Here is a 22,485-nt window from a genome sequence, read left to right on the forward strand (position 1 = left end):
TGGCTGTGTCTCTGAAGTACCTGTACACTAATGCACACAGTAAGGGGAATAAGTAGGTGGAATTAGAGGTCTGTGTGCGGTTGCAGGGCTACAGTCTCATTGAGATCAGAGAGGTGGTGGGGTTGACCCTGCTTGAGCAGGGGGTTGGACTAGATGATCCCCAGAGGTCCCTTCCAACCTTACCAATTCTATGGTTCTATAGCTCACGTGACTGGAGTGGTACAGTAGCTTTTTAGGAAGGATAGGCTACGAGGGCAAGGGCGGGGGAAGTGGCCCTGTATGTGGGAGTGCAGCATGAGTGTATGGAGCTCTCCCTGGGGGCAGATGAGGAGCCAGCTGAGGGTTTATGGGTCAAGGTTAGCAGGCAGACCAACAGGGGCTGGTGATGTTATGGTGAGTGTCTGCTACAGACCACCTGATCAGGAATAAGTAGGTGAGACCTTCAGGCAACTGGAAGAAACCTCATATTTGGAGGCCCTGGGCCTTATTGAGGATTCTAACCACCCTGATGCCTACTGGAAGGGCAGCATGGCAGGCACAAGCAATCCAGGAGGTTTCTGGACTGCATTTATCACAAGTCCCCAGCAGAGATGAAGGAAGAGCCAAAGAGGGGAGGCCCTGTGCTGGACCTCATACTTGCAACCAAGAAAGGACTGGTCAGGAATGTGAGTGCTGAGGGCAGCCTTGGCTGCAGTGATCCTGAGATGGTGGAGTTCAGGATCCTGAGAGGAGGGTGAAAGGCAAATAGCAGGATCACAGCTGTAGACTTAAGGAGAGCCTACTTTAGCCTCTTCAGGGATTTGCTGGAAGAGTTCCATTACATATGGTCCTGGTGGTGTCTTTTTTTTTAATGCTTCATATCAGGAAGAGGGAAGAAATACAGGTAAAGAAAAGGAGAATACAGGATGGTGCAAGTTGTGCATGTGCTGTGAGTACAACCATTCTTGACTAAATGCAATTTATTTCTTCGTCACAGAAAACATTATTTGCAGGATCTTCTACACTATCCCTTTTCAAATGATGAGGCTTTGCCTTGATTCATTATTTAAAGAAAGTAACACAGAACATAAGTTCATTAGACTTATGTTCAAAACTGTAACACTTGACCATGAGCCAGCAATGTGCCCTTGTGGCCAGGAAGGCCAATGGTATCCAGGGGGGCATTAGGAAGAGGGTTGCCAGCAGGTCAAGGGAGGTGATCCTGCCCCTCTACTCAGCCCTGGTGAGGCCTCATCTCGAGTACTGTGTCCAGTTCTGGGCTCCCCAGCACAAGAGAGACATGGAGCTACTGGAAAGAGTCTAGTGTAGGGCTACAAAGATGATCCAGAGTGCTGGAGCACCTGCCCTCTGAGGAACGGTTGCGAGAGCTGGGCCTCTTCAGCCTGGGGAAAAGAAGACTGAGGGGGGATCTTATCAGTGTGTATAAGTACCTGAAGGGARGGTGTCAAGGGGTTGGGGGCAAACTCTTTTCAGTTGCCTCATGTGACAGGACAAGAGGCAATGGGCAGAAATTGAAGCACAGGAAGTTCTGCCTGACCGTGAGGGGTAATTTCTTCCCCAAGAGAGTGACAGAGCACTGGACCAGGTTGCCCSGAGAGGTTGTGGAGTCTCCTTCTCTGGAGATCTTCAAGGCCCGCCTGGACGCAACCCTGTCTAGGTGACCCTGCTGAGCAGGGAGGTTGGACTGGATGATCTCCAGAGGTCCCTTCGAACCTTACTGATCCTATGATTCTATGAATTTGATAAATATAGTGCACTTGCGTTGTCAGTCTGAATAGTTGGTATGAAAGCGTACAGAAGTTCTATAAAAGTCTTGCTGAAGCATTTCAACTTGAAGGAATTGAAGGTATGCTGTTTTTTGTTATCTTCTGGAAGCAGAGTTAACAGCTTTACGCAAGATTAGATTGCATTGTCAATACAGAAGTAGAAAAGAATTCATGAGCCTCCTCTAAAATTAGGGTGGATAGATAACAAATAGTAAATGAATCTACTTTTATATAATCATGAGTAATCTAACTGCATAACAGTTCCAAAGTATGTGAATGGTTGAATGCTAAGAGAAAGAGAGCTTACTACTTTTATTCTCTTGCTTTCTTTAACTCTTCAACCTAGTGCATAGCATATCCAGACTAGAAAGGATTGCTTTGGGAAGGTAAATCGTGCAGTATCATGCAGTTATCAAACAAGCTTTAGCATAGTGTTGGCAGTATTTTCTGTTGTTAGTATGATATGTTTGTCTGAATTCCATTTGCATTTCCATATTCGTGGTAGCAAAATAATGAAAACTTGCAAAACTAACGACCTCGTTTTCTGGCATCAATATCCTTTCTTTCTAATCTTGTATTTTCATAATTATTTTCATTATTTTATTTAATGCTCTTTATAATTGCTGTAGTAAGCCTTTCAAATAAGTGTTATTTATCATCAGTCTTTTCGGTGATGAATGTTAGTTTTGGTGTCGATTTAAAAAAAAAATATGTATATAACTCAGCACTGCTCAGTGGACGATGTTAGAGTGTGACAGTTCCCAACTGACTGTGATGCTGTGCCTTGACGGTATGGATTCCAGTTAAGGTGAGAAGTATAAGGACTGAAACATTCCTCCGTAAGTGAAGCATGAGGAACTCTTAATGTTCTCTTAAAAATTCATTTGCTTTTGTTGGAGATAGGAGGGGAATTATGCTAAAAGGAGTAACTAGAAATTTGTAGGAGAGCAGTCTGGCAAACAGACTCCAGCTAATGCTTTCAACGGCTGTAGATTACCTGTTGGTTTCAMGTAGGTAATTTCAAAGCTGGAAGTCATCAGAGTGTTTCTGTAAGCTTGAATGTGTTAAGGCTTAGTGGTTCTGATTATCACAGATATTTGGTCAAAGTCATCTAGTACTGTTATTGTTGATGATAAATACAAGGTTTTGAAGGGCAGTCAAACAAATGTCACAACATGACAAACTGCTGTTATTAGGATTTAATACTGCTTTTATCTTTGAGGAGCTGTGCTTCTTTGAAGCACTTTCTACTTTATATCTAGATTCAGATGCATGTTGGTATATGCAAATCCCTCCAAAAGGGAAAACTGTAACACAATCTAAATTAACAGCAGTTCAGGAATGCTACTGTTACTCTCTCTGAGCGTGCAGTCTATTTGCACAACTGCTTAATTTGTAAACCTAGCAGCAAGAACTAGCAGCATGCCTATGGCTTTGTCAAATCAAACATGGATGTGTTGATCGGCTTGCATATTGTACCATGAAAGATAAATCTGAGAACTTAGACCTTGCACTTTGCACTATGAATTAGTTAGTCTATTTGAATGTGAAGGGGAAAAGCCCCCTAGCTATTCAAGTCTCAAAGAAATCTAAACCCATCTATAATGGGGTTTTTACATCTCTCAGCTATAGCACCTGTAGGTCTGTACAGCTGTGCTGTACGGCTACACTGTCAGACTTTGAGGTCCACTCAAACTTTGCATCAAAATTCCAACCTCAAGAACAGAAAGTATGGGTAATTGGTTATGCCTGAGAATAGACTCACCTTCTCTAGACTAGGAATTTTATTAGCAACAGTAGAACAATCTAATTGTTTAATTCGGACAACCAGCATCTTACTAGGTTGAACTCAGTTTATTTTTACCTGAGACCTGAGYCAGACAGTAGGAGAAGAGGGTGTAGAAAACTGTGTATGATAGGTATGGCATCCCTTCAGCTGAAATATATCTACTTCCTTTGGTATTAACATACCCAATTTGAACAGATTTTCCTGCCCTTCTCCTTAGGTATATTTAGATTAGATAACGGTAATTATGTCTTTTTCTAAGATAACTAAATTCGTTCATGTTAAATATAGGCATGTAAATTGCTAGTGATAAGTGGTGTTAAAGATGGTAAAAGGAAAAAAGTGTAGCTGTTGGATCTTGAGTTTTCTGTAGTTGCATAACCAAAATAGTGCAATTCTTGTATTGTTGATTGGCTTAAAGAAAAATGAARCAAAACTTAGGCAGTGATTTGACACTGTCTTGCTACCAACTTCTATTATCAGTTTTGCTTGCCAGGCAAATCTTTAATCCTTTCTTCTGTTTCTTGATTTGAATCTTCCTTGTTTTTACTCTCCTCCCCATCCCCTTGCAGCCCAATAAAGGCTATTCCTCATTTTCCTATTGCGTATTTTTCCTTTCTGTAGAATATTTTATTCTTTTCTCCTTCACTTCTTACTCATTTTCTTATCATTGCTTTTGAGTTTTGATTTTACTCCCTTCCCCCTCAAGATCAACAAGGCCATACTAGTGTATCTTTTGCTCTGATGGATGTTTTACCTCTCTATGATGGAAAATGTCAGTGGCAGGAGAGATCTCCAATTTATAGCGGTGAAGCTGGCTGGAGAAATCCTGGTTAATCTGCAGGGTTGTCTTGTGTGCTGTGGTCCTCCCAGAGGAAGTAAGAAGCACTGGAGGAACTAGGTAACACACCTTAACAAATTTTAGTGACTTCTTTGAATTATATTTTTAAGGCCCTGTCTACATTGTCTACTAAATTTTGAGTTGCTTAAGAAATTATTTATTATATCAATACAATCTATTTCTGTTAACTTTTGACAGGGGAAGGGGGAAGAGTCATTCTGTGCTTCTTACTAAGAAATCCCCAAATTTCCAACTGTAAGATCTTACTCTTATTAGCTTTAATTTAATTGGACTAAAATCTCTTGGAATAAGATTTGTCCATTCTGATACCTTTTCTAGTATTTTTATGGAAAACTTTTCCAAAAAATGATTCAGTAATTTCTAAGAAGAAAAAAAAAAGTTGTCCTTTTTATTGCTACTGTTAAAAAAAACTAACTTTTGACATTACTAAAAAGGGAAAATACTTTCTCAACATTTTTGGTAGTAACTAGTGATACAGATGCTCATAATACAGCTTTTGTGTATCAGGTATGCTGACAGACTGCATTACTAGAAAAGGCATTTGTGTATAATAGCTGAAATTTCTTGTTCCTTTCTCAGTCTCATAGATTTATTCTAATTTTTTTAAATTTTAAAATTACCAGATTTCATGTGACGTTGCTGATACTTCTCTATGGGAAGACTATTGGGCTTTTGTACAGAAAAGTTAGGGTTTGATAGATTTGTTTGTTTGTGAATTTCTTATCCCTTTAAAACAACAACAACAAAAAAAAAGAGGAATGATTTAAGAAACTGAAGGGAGGGACTAGTGAGTAGATATAAAGGACTGTAGATTTCCTAATTTTAATGAAATTTCAGGAATCATAATTTCTTAAAATAACTGTGTTTTTGTTTTTTGAATCAGTGATTTGTGTTATGGGGGTGGGGGGGAAGTGTTGGCTGTAGACAGAGCTTTTGGCAAATGTGATTATTGAGTGCCTGCCAGCAACTGGAGAGGGTTAGGAATGCTGGAAGGAAATCCAGCTCTGTAACTGTAGCTGCGGTGAGTGCTAATTGACATTCATTAGACATTGGTATGTTGAATGTAAATACTCCTGGATCAGTAGAGCATCTGTCAAATCTACTGTTTTGCTTTGTTTTCTTTAGTGGTAAATTTAAGTACCAGTTTGAGTTCAATGAATGGAAGAATATAGTGGAAAACATAGCTGCTCTTCATTTACTAATATGTATATTGGAAAGAGTTATGAAATCGAGGATTTTGGTGAGAGCCTGTTATACATCTGATGATTTCTGAAGATCGCTAACTGTAATTTATTTCAGCTAACTGAGAAAAGAGGGTGGAAAAAAAGAAGATACAGATGGTCTTATTTCCATGAAGTACTGCTCTCACTTGTTGGCAATTTCTGCAAAGCTGAGAATTGTGCTAGCTATAATGTGTTAAAGTAAAGTTGAACTCTTTAACAGGAGTGAATTTCTTGTGATGCCCAGTAGAATTAAGTGTCAAGAATTGTGAAGATTTAAGTAGTGGAACAAAAAAGGAGTCTGTGCATACCTTGTATTTCTGAGTGAGAGACTGGAGAAAAGCCTTTATAGGCTTAGCTGCTTTGTCTTGTGAAAAGTGGTGAGGGCAGGTTCCAGTCATCAAAAATGTGTTATACCAGACCATCATTGCTAGTGAGTAAAGTTATGCTCTGCTTTAAGGTTAAAAACAAACAAACAAAAAAAAGCCTATGGATTTTTTTTCAGAAATTGTTGTTTAAAATAGAGGTTGAAAAGTTATCAATAATAATAATAAAGTTCCTAATAAGTTTGTCTAAACAAGTCTTTTTTTTCCTGTTCTCACATCTGAATTATCTGCAATATTTTATATTCTGCTTCTTCTCTGCTTGTATATGCATATAAACACCATTTAGATGGCAAACAAAGAGGCTTAATTACGACTAGAGTGTTATAACTCAAGATAATTGTCAGTGCAGTCCTGTTATGCTGTAATAAGGGTGTATTTATGTCTATATGAAAAAGGAATATAAATTAATGAAAAATGGTATTTGCAGAAGCTGGTTTTTAAAGTGCAGAACACTTTTTGTATAATTTGTGATTCTTAAAATGGGTTGTGCCAAGAGTGTATTAATACATTATTTATAAATATTTACAAGCTGATTATATATTTCATTTAATTAATTGAAAAAGGCAGAAATTGATTTAATAGTTCCATGTATTTGTGCTAGAAATCTAACTTAATTTTAATCTCRTCATTGGGAAAGAACATAATGCAACTGGAATCATGCCTACTTGAGTCTACATTTGTTTCCCTTGAAACACTTCTAAATTTTCCATATTCTTTAGGATTGTTCCTGCTGTTAATGGATTAGTATGTATGTTTAGGTCAAAAAATTGCTTTCCATTGAGAACTAGGAACAAAAACCAATAAATCTTTTTGTAGAAGAACTCTCTTGTATTCATAACTTCTTTAATTTCAGCCACTAGTATGCAAAAAGTACAAACTGATTCAAGGTAATTGTCTTCTCATTATGTAGAGGGAGATGTATTATCTGCAATATCAGACTGAGTACAGAGGAAGAAACTAATAAGTCTCAAACTTACTGCCTATTTACTTAGACACACAACTATAAAAAATATAGCTCTAGTACAGTAATAAATACAAGATAGGCCTGTTATTGGGAAGCCCTGTGTAGGTTTTGATCTGTACCTTGAGTCCATTGCATAATGCCTACTATATGAATATACTTTGTTTGCATAGACATAGATACTTTGATTTGTTAGTSTCTTACCTAGTTCTATGAATCAGTTGTTCACAGGAGTATACTGCTGTATATACATTTCTGATTACCAATCCCTGAATAGAGGAAGGATCCTTGTGTAAATAGTCATTACTAGTCTGTATAAAATAGTTTATTTTCTTTTCCTAAGAGAAACTGGAATAAGTCATCTTAATAGAGAACAGTAAGTGTTGGAATGTGATTTACATTTGACTTACTATAATGGGAGATTCCTTCCAGAGTCCTCAATATCCAAGAAGTATGATTATTGGTGCTTGTTTGGGCTCTCAGTGTGACTTAAAATACTGAGCTGGGAGGAGTGGCTGATGCACCTGAGGGCTGTGCTGCCATTCAGAGAGACCTGGACAGGCTGGAGAGTTGGGCAGAGAGGAACCTCCTGAGGTTCAAMAAGGGCAAGTGCAGRRTCCTGCACCTAGGGAAAAATAACCGTAAACACCTGTACAAGCTGGAGGCTGACCTTCTGGAGAGCAGCTCTGCAGAGAAGGACCTGGGAGTGCTGGTGGGTGACAAGTTGACCATGAGCCAGCAATGTGCCCTTGTGGCCAAGAAGGCCAATGGTATCCAGGGGTGCATTAGGAAGAGGGTTGCCAGCAGGTCGAGTGAGGTGATCCTGCCCCTCTCCTCAGCCCTGGGGAGGCCTCATCTCAAGTACTGTGTCCAGTTCTGGGCTCCCCAGCACAAGAGAGACATGGAGCTACTGGAGAGTCCAGCATAGGGCTACGAGGATGATCAGAGKGCTGGAGCACCTGCCCTMTGAGGAACGGGCTGCAAACGCTGGGCCTGTTTAGCCAGCCTGTTGAAGAGAAGACTGAGGGGGGATCTTATCAATGTGTACAAGTACCTGAAGGGAGGGTGTCAAAGGGAYGGGGACAAACTSTTTTCAGTTGTCCCRTSTRACAGGACAAGAGGCAATGGGCAGAAATTGAAGCACAGGAAGTKCCACCTGACTGTGAGGAGGAATTTCTTCCCTGTGAGAGTGACGGAGCACTGGATCAGGTTGCCCCGAGAGGTTGTGGAGTCTCCTTCTCTGGAGATCTTCAAGGCCTGCCTGGATGCAACCCTGTCAACCATGCTGTAGGTGACCCTGCTGAGCGGGGAGGTTGGACTGGATGATCTCCRGAGGTCCCTCCCAACCTTACYSATTCTGTGAAAATGAATCTGTCATTTGCACACTGACAAGCAGGCATCCCTTCTCAGATGCAGAGTTTCATCTTGACAAGTCAGCACAAATACTTCTGATTTATGCTGAGCCTGTTTTCCAGAAGTACAGTAGAATTATTTTTGATTTCTGATTTGCTAGTCTCTGTATAGTTCTCTGTAAAGTGTTAAAAGGTGTCACTGTAAAAATATATTGCTAAGTACATGAGCAATATGTCAGCAATCTAGGTCAGCAATCTAGGATTTTTTGTTATTTTAATTATAAACAAGTTTGCTTATAGAAGTATGGATGTTTCTATTTAAAGGTGAAGTTACAGTACAAACTRGTGATCTGTTGCCATGCAGAATCTGTGGAAGGACTTTCTTTCCAGCAGCTCTGGTGAGTTGTAATGAACACTTTATATCTCTTGACTACTAGATCTTATAAATTGGTGTATGTTAAGCAATTGTCAGTATAGCTAAATAGAAGTGATCTAGATACTTGTTTTTTGCAACAATAGTCTCAGCTTAGAAGTACTTTTTAAAGAGTTTTTTTTTTTCCAAGTGCCCCATCACTTTCTGAAAACACAAGTCCCTCTAAAAGCATCTTCCGTTGGACACAGAGTCATTCCTTGYCTCAGAGTGTAAGCCCTAGCATCATATAGTCCCATATGGTAAATGAAGAGTTTTGTTACCTGTTTTTGAAATGCCCTTTTCTCTAGGCTTTGTGGAAATTGATCTATTTTTAAATATGAATATGAATTTCAGGCACTTCTGATTTTTGGTATTACTCAATGCAAGTTCTGTCTACCTACCATCAGATCCTTATTTGCAAGGAATAGATATAGATGCCTTCTTTTTTTCCTCAGCTGTGAAGTCTTTGTGATCATGTATGTTTCTGAATTCCTGTAGTTCTGTTCAAAAAGTAATAATTGGTATAACTACCTGAGGAAGGCATTCCTATGGACCTCATTTGCTGACTGGCATTTCTGGAACGGGCGAAATAGAATTTAGTTTTGAAAAACAAAATGTTAACATGCTGTGTTCTTCTTGGTTAATTCTTCTGCCTGTAGAAAAAGCATGGACCCATTTGCCAAAAAACTTCTGCCAAGAAAAGGAAGACATTTGATTCCAGTCGTCAGAGAGCAGAAGGAACTGACATTCCCACAGTAAAACCTCTTAAGCCACGGGTAGGTGATAATTTACTCTCTATATATTTATATACATGTTTTCTGAACATTTTAGACAAAATATGCATTAATTACAGTAAGATTATTTTTTGCTGATAACTTGTGATAATTACATCAGCTAGAACCTGGAAGAAATGTAATTGTGTATTTGAAATAAGGCATGTTATTTATTGCAAAATAAGAGCTCCAAGCATACGAAGCTCTTTCTTTTTTTGGCTCCTTAGCCAGAGCCCCCCAAAAAACCATCCAATTGGAGACGAAAGCACGAGGAATTTATAGCAACTATACGAGCAGCCAAAGGACTTAATCTTAAAGACGGTGGAAAGCTTCCTCCGCCACCTCCACCATCATATGACCCTGGTATGTAAAACAGTTAAGTTCTGTAAAGGTCTTTGTAACATAAATAATTTGTAAAAATTTGAATTGAGAAGGAATTTGTTTAAATACACTGTTCTTCAAGATTACTCTCCTGATTATCCCTCTGCAGATGCTGGTTTGTGACTGTGGATCTGACTGACTAGCATCCTGTTTAGTTTTCAATGCCCATGACTGTTTTTAACACATCAAAAGATAGTGGTGGCCATCTTTCAGCTTTATTACCTCAGTGTAATCTGTAGACTAAATAAACTGTTTCAACATCTGTCAGCAGCTGTGGATTTGCTCAAAAAGAATAGACTATCTTTTTAATTGGCTGCCAGTTCTAGGAAGCCATTATGTTGTAGGAATGGACATGTCTACTATTGTTTTTCAAACAACATTATGAAATGACATATGGAAATGACAATTGCAGTTACTTCCATTTCTTTCTGGATGCGTATTTCATTCCATATATACACTATGTGCAGTTAACTGCTTCAGGGTATATGTGATCCTTCCTCACATGGTGGGGATGCTTGTGTTTTGAGTATGTGTGGGACCTGGTATTTGTATTAACAAGGGAGTGATAGTCTTGAATGCCTTCATAAGGAAGGTTGGATAAAGTTTTGAAGCACTCTTATGTAATTGAGGAGAAAAGGAAATAAACTTTTCAGTAAACTGTGATATAACGTTAGCTTAGAGAACATAATTCCTCTTGCTATAAGAGCTAAATGATTTGATAAGCTCAGTGATTATGCTCGGAAAGATTGTGAACTTTACGTTTATTTTCCATTCTGCCTGTCTATTGCCAAGTGAAGATGCAAGTGTTCCCTACCTTGCTTCTCCACAGGAAATACATTAGTCTCAGTAACAGGATTAGAATTGCTCGTTCATACTAAGAAGTGAAGGCTGTTATTCTGTATTCAGTACAGCATCTTGAAATACTGTATAGCTTTTAAAGTAAATCCAAAAACTAATACTGTGGATATGAAATATATGGCTTAATCATAGTTTATGTTAATTACCTAATTATAGGATTAATTATAGGATTCAGTCAATAAGCCAGCAGAATAGTTTCTGGATTACAAGCAGAAGGAGCCCAGAACTAAATCTGGCCTGCAAAAGCTAATAAAATGGTACTCCTTTTCTTTTAGTCTGCAGGAGACTGCAAATGAGTTTGAAGGTAAGAAAGACAGTAGCTGCTACCATCTTTCAGCCTACTTGAAGGAGGATGGGAGGTGAAGGAAAGAGAAGGGTATTGCCCCTTTGTTTCTCTTTCTTCCTTTTCTGCTTTTCCATCGGACTCTCACTGTCTGTGTTGTTCCCTGGTTTCCTCCTGCTGCAGCAAGATAAGACTCAAGTAAGGCTTGGAGCATGAAACTGGGAGTGAAGAGAATATGCTCTAATTGATCAGTGAACATCCCTCTCTTCCTCCAAATAGAACAAAAGAAAGAGAGTAGGGGTAGCTACAAGTGTTTCCTTTCTACTTTTACATATGAGAAAAAAGGAGAATTATACTGGATATCATGGAGTACATGCATTCTSTCTCCTGCTCAGCTCTGTCTTTGATATGCCCACTTCTGACTAGCTGCTCATCTTCTTTTTTAGCTTTTTTTTTCTTTTTAGCTTTTAAAAACTAGTTCAGGAGTTCTGTATAAATATTTCCTATGTAATTCCGTGCTTTAAGTTCACAAATAAGCAATATTGAGGGTTCTTCTGTTTCCTCTTACACRTTTCCCTTGAAATAGAGGGTAATAGCCTGACAGTGTTGAGAAGACTCTTAAGTCTTGGAGGTGTRTTTGTATACTTGGATGTGTATTTGTGTACTGCTGTTTTATTTGAATTGTTTGTATTATGGAAAGCTTTACATTCAATCCTAACAGTTCTTCTGGACAATACAAACAGTATTTCCAGATATCCAGGAGGCTGACTGGTGCTAAGCATTTTACAAATGTATGGTCCCTGGTACTTAAAGAGCATATTCTAATCTTTTGTAGTCTGATCCATTTACTTTAGTGAGTTTTGAAAGTCTTCTTTGGGAACTGAACTATGCCCTAGCTGAAGAAGTGGCCTTTCTTGTATCTAGGTGCTTCCATCATTGCTTAACTCATGTGTTTTGCACCCCCTCCAGTCCCGTTCCCCCCCCCCGGCTTTTCCTTCCCTCGCATATGGCCTGTCTTGCGACTTTTGCTGGTATTACTGCAGAGAAATTAAAGTTCTTTTCCATATGAGTTTCTGTCCCTTATGAAAAGTATGACAACGTTGGAGCCAATGTGATAATAATGTGATAATAATGTGATAATAATGTGATAATAATGTGATAATAATGTGATAATAATGTGATATAATAATTCATTGTTATTGCCAGTAGAGATTCTCATGCTGTCACTTTTGTGAAGGATTCTTGTGTTTTTCCCAAGTGCTCTGTTCCTACTGTTTGTGTCATTAATAATGATTTGGAAACAATTATTTATTTAAAAAATTGTTCATTTGTTTTAAAGGATAGCTGTTTAAACCAAATCTGCTGCCTTTGGAGTAGTAATATGTAATCTCAATCTTCTAGACTATATAAAACATTAATCTTAAAGGCAATGGCTGTCATATCTCTTCTTTAATATACCTAGGAACATACTAATTTAACCCACTATGCCAGTCATACTAACTTAATCCACTATGCCAATATCCATCTCTTCTGAAGTTGATGTTTGTATGGTTTTGAAAGTTAATCTGGGGAATTCAAAATCCATATCTCTAGACACTAAAACATCTATCTGAAACTGCAGTCCAAACATTTTTATTTTCCAAGAACAGTTTTTAAGTTTTAAGTATGTTTTAAGTGGTATATTTCCAATATACAGATCAAGGACCTTTAGTATTTTAAATATTAGCACAGAATTTCTTTCTTCATTATTGTTATCTTAATAATAAGGGCATTTTCTACAAGTAGGAATGTCTGAAATGTAATTAAATTCATCATGAAAAAATAATATGGTCATAATGTATCCTGTTTTTTATTGCTCTATAGAGATCTAATTTGATCTGATTTTCCCCTAATTCAGGCTTTTCTTATTCCATTTCTGATTTTATGTATTTGATTTTTAGATTATTACTTCCAGTGAAGATATATACCCATTTGCAGTGGGTATTTCTCATTTTTTCAGAGTTTACAGAGCAAAATGAATTTGTCTTTGTTGTTGGAGTGGGAAAAGTTTTAATGCATTTTCATATCTTGAACAAGCTGAACTGCATTTGTGATTTTTGTTTAGCCTTTTCTCTTCTCACACCTGCCAGCTGAGTTCCTTGCCACACTGATCTAACTTTTTGGTCATTTTCCCTGCTGAGTAGCATTTCTCAAGCTGCTTCTGGTATCAGTTAGGATATCTCTGATCCTCAGTCACTTTTTTGTTCTTACCTAGTAAATGAGAAACATGGCTTGTGTGTTGCATGTGGACAGTAAGATTTTCTCCACCAATCTATATTTCTCTTTCAGATTTAAGAGACCTTAATTTTCTCTGGCTTGCGTGTGATCTTTAAAACTTTCTAATGTTGGGCTTTGTTTTTTAAGATTACATTCAGTGTCCATATTGCCAGAGGAGATTTAATGAAAATGCAGCTGACAGACACATCAATTTCTGTAAGGAGCAAGCAGCACGTATTACTAATAAGGGGAAACTGGCTGCTGATACCAAAGGGAAACTTCCTACTCGAACACAGGTGAAATGCAATGTTTCTTAACTTTATTAAATAAGCTTGATTTTAAAAATATATTTTGTGTTGTCCTTAAATAGAATTAAATAATAACATTACCAAATAGAATAGTTACGATAGACTGAAATTAGACATCATAAGCATGGAAGAAGTTTTTTCTTCCTAATGAGAGTTGGGGGAGAAGGTTCATAAATCAGATGGCAGCAGTTGCAAAGAAGAAAGCTAGTCATAAGTGTAATTCAGAGATCTGTGAAAATGACAGATAAGAGTAGTGTAGCAGCAGGAAGTAGAGATGGAGTATTTGTAAACAAGTTGAATTTCTATTCAAGTCTTGAGAATCCACTTCAAGACCCTTTAACTGAATAAATAAAGGTACATGGCTATATGACAATTGACAGCATTATTTTGGCTGATTAGAGGTTTAGATGAAATATATTAAGTTAGAGTTGCAGCAAAGTTGCAATGGAAGATTTCAGATGGAAAAAGGTTATGGTCAAGGAGGAGGCATGTTTTAGAGGAAACAAGTAATTAAAGTGTGGTTTTTTTTTTTTTTGAACGGTGGTATTGTGGTTTTTTTGGAAGCTGTGAAAGAGTAAAGCAGACACAGGCACTTATGTTTCTTGAATTCTGTTCTCAATCAGTGGTGGGACTGGTCCAGAGCTCACAGGTAAAAATAGTATTTCAGAGTATTAATGGTCTTGTCCTTAAGCATTCTTTTTAAAATTAATTGATAATGAGGTGGTAATGTTGAGCTCAGGAGACACTTACTGAAAAACATGAGAATAGCAGTAGAAAAGTGGGAAATGCACAACAAGATAATCTGTTTGGAAAAAGAAAGTTACCAAGTAAGGCTGCATAAACTTTCTTATATGCACTCTTTATATGCATGAGGAAACATGCTGGCAGAAACCATTTGATTGACCTCTGTATCAGAAACAAGTTAGCTAGTAACTGATTGCAGTCTGGTTTCCCATTCAGTGCCTTAGATAACTACCAATGGTGCTATCTAGATAGTTTGATTAAACTGCTTAAATTTCTGGGCTGTATTTTCTTATAGTACAAACCTGCTGCAGTTAAGAAGATGCCTTCTGCAGGATCAGCACAATCATCATCATCATCATCACGCTTACCACAACCAAGCAGTGTTAGCAAAACTGTTGTAGGTACGAAATGTATGTTCTTTCTAAATATTATGATTCAAGCTGTATAGTAAAGGTTGTATAATATTAATAACTGGAAGAATTTGTGCAGAGTTGCCCAGTGATTCAGACTGAAGAAATAAAAACTTCATAGGAGATCAGGACTACATGAGTAGATGACTTATGTTTTTCATGATAGAGAAATTCAATAAAAAATTAGTCTGTAATCTGAAAACAATCTGTAATTCTTCTAACTACATATATGATGACCATATGCTTTATTGTTGAAATTGATGTTCTTGTTTGCAAAAGATCATTTAAAGTGATGCTGGAAGAAACACAGATTGGTCCAAATTCAACAAGACTCTTAAGCACAGGATAGGACTGTCCTGTGTTATATATCAGGTTGATTTTTTTTTTCCTGAATTGAAACTACAAAATCATTTGCAAAGTAATGCATAATTATAYCTAATTCTGGTCTTTCGCATCAGATCTTTCTGTTGTTTAGTTTTGCAACTAATATTTGTATACTGAATATGATAATAAATTGATAAAAATATATAGGGAGGAAATGTGTATTAAAATTATGCAAACACTAGGCTTATTCTAATTGCAGATAACGGTAAGATTCTGTACAGGTTAGACTTCTTTCCTTTTTTCTTAAGAAATCATGTTCAAATTCTATTAGAATAGAATAGGACACTGTCTCAGTTGGGTATTTTCTATAGATTTTTAGAATAGTCTTTTCTTAATATCTTAATGTTTACTAATGTCTTGACATTTCTCAAGCTTGTTTTGAATATTGTGATAAATAATTGTGCAAAGAATTGCATAATTCCAGTAGCAAAATCTTGTATTTTCTTGTATTTGCATACTTGCTTTTAACTGTAAGGTGCCTCTTCAAGCAAAGTGCTGTCTTCGTCTGGGTCCAGTGGGAGCAAAATTCAGACATTATCACCAGCTCATAAAAATTCATTGGGAATGGTGAACCCACAAGCAGGGTAAGTCCTCACTTAATGTTGGCATTCATTCGTTATTTCACACTTACATTGTGCTAGTTTTAAAAGAAGTATCTGTGGGCTGTTTTCTTTTTGTGATTTTTCCATGAGCTTTAAAAGTGTAGTAGTTTGCGTATATAAGTAAAGGTTGAATTCAATGAATGTAGCAGGCTTGAGTTTAAAGAATATCGGAATAGACAAAGATGCTTTTTTTTTTAAAAAAAAAAAAGAGTGTTAAAATAACAGTAAAAGAAGATCCTGTGCTACTTATTTTGCACTCTGTCTCTGCAACTACTTCCTTTTTTGTGTAGTCTGCTTTCTCACTCCCATTTGCCCACCACAGCCCCCTGCTGTTTAAGAGGAGAATGAAGCCTTTGCATAAGAAAAGGCAAAGATAAGCACKTTATGTAGAAGGCAGTAATGGAAACAGAAGTAGGGAGGGAGGTAAAGTGGTAACATTATATACAGAAGTAGATTAAAAATACAGTAAGCAGATGTGGCTGGAACCATATATACATATATATGTGTGTGTGTGTCTCTTTGGTAAAAGTGAAAAGACTTTTAAAAAAAAATAGCGACATCTGACATCGTTTCTTACATTCAATGGAAATAAAATGAGTTTAAAAGTAAGAGGCTTCTCAAACTGACCAGAGAACAACTGTGATAGGATTTTCCTTGTTTGCACAAAAAGTCAGACATCTTCCCTCCGTCTTGTCCCTCCTACTGCCCCAGGTTTAAAATGTAGAAGACACAATGCATGAATGAGCATAAGTAAAGCATTAGAAAACAGTGCATTACAACAGCAAGTAAAAGTGGTAGATTACTGGTGTTCAGTCAGGGTACTTGTATTCCTAAGACCATTTTTGATTTTCAGCATGGTATTTGGTAGGCACTGTCTCAAAGAAGAAATTTAAGGAAGGAGTTGAAACAAATAATGTATCTTTCCAGAAGTTTGAGGAGCACCAAGAAGTGCTGAAACAAAACACAAATAAAACAAGAACATGATTGCAGTTGTTATTGTTAGTGATTGAAGATGACTTCTTCCTGTAAAAATGAGTAGCAGATTATAAACAGATTGGAAGGAGGCTGTATAAAGTGAAGAAAAACAATTAAATGTTTGTGGGAAAGAAAAGGGACATGCTGAAGGAACTCATTGGTTCTGAGTTTATCACCTGGCAGGTTGTCTAAGAAGATTCTCTCCAGTGTCCCCATGGGCTTGGATCCCCAGGTTACTRCTGTTCCTGAGCATCTATACTCCTACCATCAGCGGGCTGTGCTCTGTGTACTGACTCTTTTTAAATTTCATTCTCCTTCCCTGCCCCCTTGTTTTCATCACCTTTATATCACCCATTCTCCCCCAACACACACACTGTCCTCCCAGATAACCAACCCCTACCTCTAATTATGTTTTCCTCATCAGTCCTAGTTTTGCTAATTATGTATCCAAATTTGCTAAGTCATAGCTTTATATGGTCTGACTGACCTAGTTACCTAGGTATAGGGGCCTGACAGGGTTCTAGTCCCTAAAAGATCCCCCAAACTCCTCTTCAGTTATCTAGTTCACACTGATTATGTATTGCTTACCTTGCACACTTTTTAAGTCAAGTCATTTGGCTTGAGCCTTGCTACCTCTACCTAGCGCTAATTATGCAAGCACTTTCTTGTAAATAAACAATCTATGTACCAGAGCAACATGTTTTATTCGCACTATTGTCTTGTGTTCACACAGCATTCTGCCTTTCCTTATCCTCTTAATTACAAATTGTTGGCCTTGACACATTCTCTAGACAGTATCCTGGTTTCCTGTAGAGACCATGTCTGTATGGACCTAGTAGGACCTCTTGCTCATGCAAGGATTGAGGGTTTTCTAAGATGGGAGAGCATTTTTATAGTCTGAAGTTGAAAGTCTGTTTTAGGGGAAGCAAAAGAGTTRGGAAGAGAGTGGAGGAGGTAAAGACTGATGTGAAATTGGTGATACAGCTGAAAGTTGATGACAGAAGGAGCCTTCTGTCTCTGATGTTAAAGAAAATATCATTCAAGGAGTAGGAAGGTAAGCTGAGAGCACAAAGGTTTCTCTTGGGGAAAGCAAGTAAGCTCCCTATGGAGGGAAAGAAGGAAATGGCTTGAAAAGCTGTCAAAARTAGCTGGGTAGTGGGACTGGGTTAAAGAAGCATTACAATTATTTATTTGAGAGATGACAGAATGGAAAGGGAGAAAATACATGTAGTAGAGAAGGCTAATTTGTTTATAGGACTTTTGGCAAATAAATTAGAGGAAACAAATGCTAAAGGAGATGCTTTTGTGCTAAGAGCCCTTGTGACAAGATGAAACAATGTATGTGGAGGAAAGAAAGGATGATGAGAACCAGCAAACTGAATAATGGAAGAGAGCCAATTAGAAGTTGCCACCTACTGTCATGCATGTAACTTTATGTGAATCAGTAATGGAGTCTTAACCCTTTCATTCATTTTGTAATGTGGTTTAGTAAAAGACAAGCTTAAGTAAGGGCAAACTTTCTAATGCTACGAGTTCCCTGCACAGCCCTGGGGTATGGTGAAGACTAAATAAACAGAAGCCATGTGATCATCAGAACTCTGGAAAATGAATAGGAGAAATCCAGAGGCCACATGAAAGCCTTTGAATTTGGAAAAGAATGCTAATCTCCATGTTAGACAACAAAACAAAATGTAGCTGGAAATGGGAAAGGAAAAGACTTGCTATGTGGCCCTTTGTGGTGCAGTCCTTTGCTTTTCTTTGTCATTATACTTCATTTGTGTTCCTGCTGCTTTCTTTTCCTGTGTCTTCTCTGCTGAACTGTAAAATCAGGTAAAAGGATTCCTGATCACTGTAGTGCTCCCAGACTTTAGAGAGAATTATGAAGTTAAGGATACACTGCATTTGGTTGTGAGGCAATCGAAGACTGTGTTAATATTCCAGAAAATAAAATAAATCTGATGGAATGTGAGAATAAAGGAAAGGGGATTTTGTGTGGTTCAGGAAAACGCTGTAAACTGAATGTGGGTGAAAGAACAATATTTTTACCAGAAGCAGGGGGGATAGGGCTGGATAGGCCTAGCATCATTACAATTGAATAGCATAGGCAGAGAGGGGGAAAGTATGTGAAACCTTGATCAGTGCAGGAGGGAAATGGTGATACAGGGAAGAAAGAATAGGTGGAAATGCTGGTTGCACAAGAGGGCCAAGGGTAACAACACTGGGAAAAAGAGATAAATTCAAAGCAATGGAGAGAAGGAAGAAGATAGCTGAGATGCAGAGGTTGAAATAACACCTGCTCATGAGTGGCAAACAAGCCTGTCTGCAAACCCCAGTAAAACAAGTTTGCTGAGGTTGCTTAAAGGCATATTTCTGGCTCCAGCAAGGTATCAGAGCTGTCTGAGAAAGGCTTTTTCTAATTGATAAAGCTTCTAATTGTCGTCTGCATGGATTTGTGATGGGCCATAAGCTTTGGTCATCTTTAAAAGGAAGACTTTTTTTTTTTTTTTTTGAATTTTACCAGGCTGTTTGCTCACTGGACTCATTGCCCTGTATTCTGTAATCCTCCATTTCTTCTGAATCTTTTACTTGACATAATCAAGTGAAAAAGCAGTAGTATCTGGAGAGATGTTTGCGCAGATGCTCTCTGCACATACATTGTATAACTGCAAATAGGTGCCTTCTGGTTAGCATAGTTTTTAGATAATGATCTCTATTGAGAGGCAGTGAATGTTATCTTTGCTCATTACATCATTTAATTGCCTGAATAATTTCCATTCTTTTGAGAGGGTGGATATAGTGAGTGTGTTTCTGCCTGCAGTCCTCCTCGTGCCTCCAGTCTGAAGAGTTTGTGTTCTCTTCTTTGCCAGAATGTCCTTATAATTTTTTGCCAGTCGTATTAACCAGTCTTCTGCAGAAGACCATTTACTGCACTGCTTACCTAAGTGTTCAGCCTRAGACCTTGCAGTTCTTTCTTTTGGCTACTTTGCATACATTCCTGAGAACAAGTTCTGCAAAGTAAAATTAGAGCAAAGAGGTGTCAGAACACTTGCCATGTTGAAAAGTTGGATGCCTTAAATTGATCACCAGTAACAATTTTGGATTTAATGCACGTGCTCTCAGTACTGGCGAAAAATGTAGAGAATTCTATTGAAATACATACAAAATTGTATCAAGCGTTGAGAAGGTTTTTTTGTTTGTTTATTTTCACCAGTATTGAGGCTGGGAGGATTAAGTTGTTAGTGAACTGATTTACTAAGCACTGTTTTGTACGTGTGTTGTTTTAACAGAAGCCTTTCAAATGAAAAGTCAATGGATGACATTTTTGCTGGGGATGGGGAGTAAATATTTAAGAGACTGCACACTCCTTTTGGCCTAGTTAAATTAATTCCAGTTTGGCTGTCATGTTTGCTGTACAAAATGAACTCCTGCAGGGGTTATTCATTCCTTAAGACAAGCTGTAATTTCATATTTTTATGTGTATATAAGTGAAATTTTCCATTTTTGCCTGGATTATGTGATCCCAGATTTAGCACAGAGAGAGTGAGGCTTAATACAATATAGTTATAACATACTATTTTAAGGATGAGTTATATGGATATTGGAGAGGGAGTAGTTTAACTAAACACTGCTTCTTTCYGTAGAATGGTACCTGCTCTCTGTGGTGTGTATACTAAGGGACAAGAAATCTTTCATTTCTTCACTGGCTAGTACAACAGCCAGAAGTGATTAAAATACACAGGAATGCAGTTCTCCTCTTGCTCTTTAGATGGCACTTTTGAACTGCTGTCTGACACTATTGTGGAAGTGAATGCTGACTGGTGAAGCTATTAGGCCTGATTTAAAGGTGAATGCTAAAATGTCTTAGAGCTGTTGAAGCTCCATAAAGGAAAACTCTGTAACTACATTTTATCTTACACTTGAATATCGTCTGATAATAAAAAAATACATTTTATATGAATGGAAGTGTAGTCAGTTGAACTCCATTATTTTTTAATAATTTTTACTGGGGAGCAAGACAGGAGAAACAGCAAAGCAAAAATACTAGTGAGATGGCATTCCACAGTATCATTGACATAAGCTAGGTTAGCATTAGTGAGACATATTCTGCACATGCAAATTGGGATCTGTCAGCTGAACTCTGCTATATAATTTTTTTTCCTGCCTCCAAATATAAATATTAATGAAAGTATAGCATAATGGTGTTACTACTGAATTCAAGCAAAGAAGCAAATGAGGACGCAGAGGTAGAGTGTGACTTTGCATCATAGTGCATTGATGTGAAGAATGGAGAAATGGAAAATAATTCTGCATAAACTGTAGTCAGGCTTATATTTTGATAATGAATCATATTAAGATTCTAAGTCTGATAAATCTTTTGTAGAAGATACAGTGCTAAACATAGTACTCCTATTACTTGTGTGCAGGAGAGGGAGTTCTAAGAAGCTGCCAGAACTAACTAAAGGTCCTCATGAGAAAAAAGAGTAGGCTCGCCTTATCCTAAGGCTAAGCAAACAGGCAAACTCCACCTCCAAACTGTACTTTCAATAGCAGAAGTTAATATGCACAGACTGATTTCTTGTTTCTACTTATTTCATCTAGGAAATGATTTTTGAAACCCTAAGAAAAAATATATATGTGGTATTTCTTAATATGGCAAGTGAACCCTTAGTAATTACTTTAACATTTTATTCTTGAGATAGTTTGTATGATTTAAGGTTAAATTCATCAAAGGTGTGTCTCCTGGGAATCACTCACCTGGTACTATGTCTTATAGCTGAAATGYAACATGAATGAATGCACACCTAACCAGCACCAGTAAACTTTAAATTACAGCTATATATTTCCAAAACAGCAAGCCTATATTTTTAGCCTTTAATAATACTCTCTTCAAAACCATTCATTTCCTTTCATTAAGACTGTAACTTGCAGAACTTTGTTTAGTGAAAACAAAAAAATTGTCCGTTTTGCATTTCAGAGCATTCTTGTGATTGTGGTTTTATTTATTAATGCATGAAAGAACTGAGTCATCTTGGAATTTTTAAGTACGGAGGAATACCTCACTTGTTTTTTGGCAGTATCATGACTACTGCTAGGATATTATCTTCTGTATRCTACACTCTAGGTGCCCAGAGTTCAAGTATTATGTTGATAAATTGGTGAAGGTTCAGGAGGAACTAAAAAACATCTAGTAGGTTGGAATATGTGTCTTGCAGTGTCAAAGACCTTAGTTTTGCTCCTCAACCTTTGGGAAATATGTAGAGAGTATGTATTTGGTCAGATGGGAATTGATCAAGCATTTCTGTGTTAATTAGTTCGAACTAGAATATCTTTTTGGGAGGAAGTTGTGGGACTTGCCTTATAGCCTGCATTATTTGGGGGCTAAATTGTTAGACCAGATTTTCAGTGCTTCCTTCTGGCTTTATAATATGTGAATATTCCATTATATGAAGATTTCCTTTGATGCTTTACAGATGTAACGAGAATTGCAAGGTTCATACTAGAAGCTTTCCCAAAACTGCTCATGTTGCAAAATGTATAGGTTCTGTGCCTTTTAAAATGATGGAATTGTAGAAATAGTATTGAAAGAACTATAATACAGATTTCTGTTTCATTCTTAATCTGGGAGTTGAAATGCAGTTGGCTTTTTGCAAGTTTTTACTGTATCGTTGGAGATGATAAAAATATGAAGCTTTACCAAAACGTCTAAATTTTTCTGCTGTAAACTGTGACTTCTCAGAAGATACAGCTTTCCTTATGGGGAAGTGG

The 22,485-nt window shown here is 37.5% G+C and overlaps 1 protein-coding gene across 1 annotated transcript in view; it reads left to right on the forward strand.

Moving 5' to 3' along the window:
- The first annotated feature begins 2,507 nt into the window (after nt 1–2,507).
- ZC2HC1A (zinc finger C2HC-type containing 1A) overlaps nt 2,508–22,485 on the forward strand; it is a 26,779-nt gene continuing 6,801 nt past the window's right edge. The window contains exons 1-7 of the mRNA XM_085314296.1: nt 2,508–2,556; nt 8,658–8,731; nt 9,405–9,521; nt 9,746–9,881; nt 13,444–13,592; nt 14,644–14,749; nt 15,618–15,726. Of these exons, the coding sequence (XP_085170422.1) occupies nt 2,508–2,556; nt 8,658–8,731; nt 9,405–9,521; nt 9,746–9,881; nt 13,444–13,592; nt 14,644–14,749; nt 15,618–15,726 (740 nt within the window). The remainder of the gene's footprint in view (nt 2,557–8,657; nt 8,732–9,404; nt 9,522–9,745; nt 9,882–13,443; nt 13,593–14,643; nt 14,750–15,617; nt 15,727–22,485) is intronic.

Source organism: Rhea americana, unplaced genomic scaffold (genome assembly GCF_003343005.1).
Source record: "Rhea americana isolate MKP2758 unplaced genomic scaffold, rheAme1 scaffold_40, whole genome shotgun sequence".
Taxonomy (NCBI): domain Eukaryota; kingdom Metazoa; phylum Chordata; class Aves; order Rheiformes; family Rheidae; genus Rhea; species Rhea americana.